At 36.0% G+C, this 6,102-nt stretch overlaps 1 protein-coding gene across 1 annotated transcript in view; it reads right to left on the reverse strand.

Annotated features, from left to right (window-relative positions):
* Window positions 1-4,897, reverse strand: part of LOC144959951 (uncharacterized) — an 8,486-nt gene extending 3,589 nt beyond the window's left edge. Inside the window, exons 1-2 of the mRNA XM_078892822.1 lie at window positions 4,590-4,897; window positions 936-1,095 (exon numbers count right to left, since the gene is read on the reverse strand). Of these exons, the coding sequence (XP_078748948.1) occupies window positions 936-1,095; window positions 4,590-4,883 (454 nt within the window). The 5' untranslated portion in view covers window positions 4,884-4,897. The remainder of the gene's footprint in view (window positions 1-935; window positions 1,096-4,589) is intronic.
* Between the last annotated feature and the right edge of the window lie 1,205 nt (window positions 4,898-6,102).

Raw genomic sequence — 6,102 nt, forward strand, 5'->3', positions numbered from 1 at the left:
TTTTTTGTTGTTAACTTAAGTGCGTTAGCTCTAGTATGACTAGAATCTAGGGGTGACGAAATGTGTTAAATGCCATAAGGGGCGCTTTGGGTCTAATTAATAGGAAAATCCTTCAATAATTGATTTTGAGATTTTGATGGAAAATGAGATTGTATTATTTTAGAAATAATATCAATGAAGTCCAGCTTCTTAAAATAGACTGTAAAGGCAGCAAAAAAAAGGGGGGGGGGGGAAAGGGTACAGGTAGTTTTTAAAAAACCCAAAAAAAACCCTTCATCAATAGAATGGACAACTTTTATAAAAGAATCGTAACAAGAAATATTATATAACAACTTTTCCTCTTTAAAAAAAAAAAGCAATAACGAAAATATACAAAACCAAAAAAAAAATAAAAATAAATAACACAAAAAATCAAAAACAAACAAACAAACAAATAAATAAACAAACAAAAAAACCCAAAGAAATTGAAAGGACAAAATAATTTTTTTAAAAATCGTATTGTGGCTTGAAACAACGAGAGTCATTCTGTTGGCCCAACGGCATCTAAGGCGTTAGACATAAATCAAACTTTTTGAGTGTCATGGTTAAGATGGCCTGGGAGCCCGGGATTTATCTTTTGTTTAAAATGTTATGGAACAATTTAGGTAGTGACGAACATGTGCGAAGAGGCCATTCTCAGCACCGATGTACAGGCCAAAGAGAGGTTGTCCGTGGGCAGTGGCACACATTCGTCAGTACTAACCACAATGTGCCAGCGCCTGTTGGTCAGTACTGACCAATAGCCCTAGCCTTGCTTGGATTTATATACAGAGACTAAAAGAGAAAACAACCTGCAAAGAGGTAAATAAAAAGAATATAATGAGAATTTTGTAATACACAATACACTTGTTAAACTAAATTAGAATTTATGCTGTAAAAGATCAACCGTTACTTGCCAGTCAACGCCATCACATCTAAAGGAACCCAGTTCCAATCCTTGGAGTCGGAAAGTGCTAGTGAGAAGGAAATTGACATCCACAGAAGTGAGGTCAGACTCCACAAATCTGACACGGCCAGACCAAAAAGACCAACAGTGCTGCTGTCCGAAAAAATTCCCTGCAAAGGTGGAAGGGGTGGTCAGGGGGGGGGGAGGAGGGGAGGAGGGGGAGAGTAGTGGGCTAATCAATGTTCTATTGATAGAATGCAGCTGACGTCATACTCCTGCTTATCTTTTATTTTATTTTGCTAACTCTGGATGTTGACGGTTTGTGTATTCGTTTTTTTTTTTACGGGGGTGACATGCTCACAGTTTAGGGTGGTGGTGGTGCCACAATAATAATAATAATAATAATAATAATAAATAAAATAATAATAATAATAATAATAAAATAATAATAAATAAATAATAAAATAATAAAATAATAATAAGTAATAGTAATAATAATAATAATAATAATAATAATAATAATAATAATAATAATAATAATAATAATAATAATATAATAATAATAATAATAATAATATGAATGATAATAATAATAATAATATATGAATAATAATAATAATAATAATAATAATAATAATAATAATAATAAAATAATAATAATAATAATAATAATAATAATAATAATAATAATAATAATAATAATAATAATATATAATACTTATAATAATAATAATAATATGAATAATAAATAAAAACATTCTTAAGTGTAGCTACATTTTTTAAATATTGTAATTATTTTTTACAAAACTTGATCATTTATATCGCGCAATATCCACTAAACGCACTCAACGCTCTTTACAAGGGGCCCTAGAACTCAGCATCACTTAACATGTAGGACGAAACACGACGGCTGTTAGGCGATATTACAATTATTTTTTTTCGACAGAGACAATACTTTTAACGGCCAGCTACTCAGTTTACACTTGAGCAGCGGCGTGGCGTATTGACTGCATATTATGGTGGTGCCATGATTAGAAGAAAAAAAAATCTAAAACAGTGAACACGATTAAGAGGAGAGAGCATGTTAAAAACTCTCTTTTTTGGAAGGGTGGGGGGGAGGGTCGATGGTTTCTACGAGTGGACAAAACTCACAAAAACAAATAATTCATGAAAACAACAAGCCACAACACTGAGATACAGTCCCGTGTGAAAAGGTCTTTGTAATAATTCTTTGTTCACCATTTAAAGGATTGGATTTGGTAGATAATGAAATCAATATGTGATAAATGTAAATCAAAAGAGAAAAAAAAACATATGACAGAAATTACTTACTTTTAGTACTTGTAAAGAAAATATGCAAATATTTTTATAATTTGTTTATTAAAATCTGGAATGGAATCTATTTCAGCTTTGTGAATTGACAGAATTATTAACGAATTTAACCGCTCCTGTTTCATAGAATTTCGCAGAAATTTTTCACTCTTTTACTTTTAAGGGTGCTAAAACAACGTTCAGGAGTTCAAAAAATACGATGGAAGTGGTTAAGGTCACTATAGCCTATAGATGTCCATGATTTGTTAGTGTTTGTTGTATCTGTGAAAAGTAGACAATAAAAACAAAAGAAACGTTTTTTTTTTCTAAACTAAATGTGAGCCATTCATGTCTGTCATACCATGTCACTGAAAAAGAGCGTTTTCGAGATTTCCACACCTGTGTTAATTCAAAATCAGTTGGTAGGTGAGGAACTAATCTTTTTATTTCTAATTTGTCATCTAGTGTCAATCTCCCAAACGGTCGGTGAAGTAAAGAGTCAACTTGATTCATTGCAATTCATTGTTTAACAAAACAAAACACCAAAGTATATCTCAAATAATGGAAATCAGCGGAATACGATTAATGATTGCACAAATAAAAGGTAGATTCAGATCTTAAAGCATCACAAAGAAAAAATCACTCCACTTAAGTACATAAGAAATCCAAAACCACACCAAAGTATAACTGTTGACAATCTTCGCTTTCTTTCTCTGACTGACACAAATACACACGCATAAACACAGACATACACACACACACACACACACACAAATAAACACTCATACACACGTAACCATCAACTCGGCACTACAAGCAAGAAAAATGTTGGTAAATTCGTCCCCAATGCTTCGTTGCAAAAAATTACTTTATTCAATAATCGTGAAAAAGAGGTGGGGGGGGGGGGATTTTGATATGTCATATTTTTAAGTTTTATGTTGTTTTTCTTTGCTGCTTACAAATAAACTTGACAATGATCAGTGTTTTTGGCAGTTAATGTAATATTTTGGATGGCCGAAGTTACCCTTATTATGACGTAAATGGTGCAACATTGGCGCATCCCCCAGTCCAACAGTGGAGCTCTCAGATCCTGGCACAAGTCGAGGGGTTTTCCGCTATTTGAAGATAGTATAATTCGACCCAGTTTCTCGCTCAATCAGCTGTAGCGATACTAATGGATAGAGCATTAACTGGAGCTTGGATTGCTTTGCACCACAGTGTTGATTCAATCACTAATTCGCGCAGTGATGTCACCAACACATGAGTCGGCGCAGTGCGTGATTCGGAATCTTGAATAGAGTGGAGACTAAAAAGGCAGTATGTTGTTGGCGAGTTGGCGAAAGACATTGGAGTTAAAATTTCTCAGTTTTATTTTTAATTAAATTATGCTGTTAATGATTTTTAAAAGATTGGTGTGGTGCCTGGCACCATTCGATCCAATGGCCCCACGCAACTGCACTTGAGTACGGTGGGGTGGAGAATATGAGTAAAGAACCTTGTCCATGGATTCACTATGCGCCGCTCAGAGCGGGACTCAAATCCACGACCTTCTGATCTAAAGTTGGATGGTCTTACTACAAGACCACAGAGTCGCACGCTGATGCAGGAATAGGGAAGAAAAATATGATGTCTAAAAACGATGTTCTTCTTCATAGAACACGAAATTGTTGACTCAAATTTTATATTTATTTTGACTTTAAATTCAACTATCAACATCTGAACAATGCCGACCGCGGTGTACATATATACAGGTCTGACATCCGAACCCATTTATGTGCCTGGTTTAACATTGATGTAATGGACAATATTTTGCGTTTTTTTCTACGAATTACCATTACAACAATGAGTCCATATGGAATTTTGTTATCAGACAATAAGTGCACATCGGTACCGACACAGCACCGTTTTGAGGCGGTGGCTTATATTTGTGCAATTTAGTTCTTTTTCCTTGGGGAAGATTATTATTTAATATCATTATGTAGACCCTTGGACAACAACCACTGTCGTACTCTGAGAGAAAAAAAAATATTTATAATTTTGGCCAGAAAATTTGTCCTTCAAATATCCGTGGATTAAAATTATCCTCATCTTGTCAAAATCTCTCAATCCTGGGACTTCCTGAAGTCCAAGGGTTGAGAGTTTTTGACAAGATGGGGGTCATTATATGATTAATCATTTTACTCCTGAATCCGGTAAGAGAATGCGAGTAAACAACCTTTTCCAAAGACTCAACTATGCGCCGCTCATAGCGGGGCTTGAACCCAGGACCTTCCGATTCTAAAGCGAGTGCCATAGCACAGACCACATATTACCACATTTTATTATTATTACTATTATTATTATTGTTTTTTACCTGTCGATAAAATACAACGATATTGATAACATTTGCTACCGAACCAGTCAAACCACAAAGTCCACAGCCTATAATCCAGAAAGCGATGTACAATATATACGCCATCCTGTCACTTATCATCTTCTCCTGCTGGGCCTCCAACTCCTGCTGGGCCTCCAACTCCTGCTCCAGGACGGTGGATAGGGATGTGCCTGTTGATGTCATTGCCGTGACGTTGTTTATTGACCAAGCTCTCTTTAACACACAATCGGAGCAAAGCATAACAGTGGGTGAGATCCCATGGTCCTGGCCCATGTTTGTTCTGAAAATATCTACCAATGAAAAAGAACGAAACAAAACAAAACACACAAGCATAGCAAAGCATAACAGTGGGTAAGATTCCCTGGCCCTGGCCCATGTTTGTTCTGAAAAGATCTACCAATGAAAAAGAATGAAACAAAACAAAACATATGGACTGTTTAGAACGTTTCTCAGTTTTGCTGCATCTGTAAAATCACAGATTTAAGTGTTATTTTGTCTCAAAGTATCGATATACGGAAGACCAATGAAGAAGAGGAGGACCCAAGAAATATGGCAGGACAGCATCAAGAGTTGGATAGGTTTGACTTTATAGGAGCTGATAGGGAAAGCCAATAATAGTGAATGCCGCCAAATTATGAATACTTGAGTTGTTTTTTTTAAAATATATACATAGCGCAAATATCCATTAAACGTTTTACAAAGGGTCTCTAGCCAACAGCAACACAACATGTAGAACGAGACATGACGCCTGTTAGGCGATCTTGCAATTTTTTCCGGACAAAGACAACGCTGTTAACGGCCATGTACTCATTTTACACTCAAGTACGGTGAGAGAATGTGAGTAAAGAGCCTTTTCCAAGAACTCAACTATGCGCCGAGCGAGGCTCGAACCCAGGACCTTCCGATCCGAATGTGAGTGTCATACCACTAAACCACATAGCCTCACAAATATTGCATTTAGCAAGTCCCCCCGGAGACTATTCGGTCATAGGAATGAGTGAGTGAGAAATGATTGATAAAAGAAAACAACGAAAAATGAATTAACCAAAATTTCATTTATTCCCCCTCAAAACGAAAAAGCTATCGTCTTTATGGTCCGTTCGAGTAAAAGCCAGGAATAATCCAGGCGTAAACTGTTGCGCAGCGAGGCCAAGTGATCAAGGGCGAGGTGATTTGCTGAAGATTACATTGGGCTGTTGGGAATGGAACTCGGTACATTCTACGTAGGAATCAAAGACTATTGTACCAACTGTCCCCTGATGATGCTAACGTTTCATGGCCAAAGTTACAACAACGTTTTTTGTTGCTGGCTACATTGGAGGTACAGTGGAACTCGGATACAATGGGGATTGTACGACTAACAAAAAATCCCCGTTGTACGCGAGCTTTGCTGTACGACATGTTTATAAATTCTCATAAAGATGGAATTAAACTGAGACGATTATCTACTCCTACCAAATTTAAAGAGCAAATATAACAAAATTCATAAAAA

The sequence above is a fragment of the Berghia stephanieae genome, chromosome 14, assembly GCF_034508935.2.
Source record: "Berghia stephanieae isolate SIO BIC M18660-M18661 chromosome 14, UCSD_Bste_1.3, whole genome shotgun sequence".
Taxonomy (NCBI): Eukaryota; Metazoa; Mollusca; class Gastropoda; order Nudibranchia; family Aeolidiidae; genus Berghia; species Berghia stephanieae.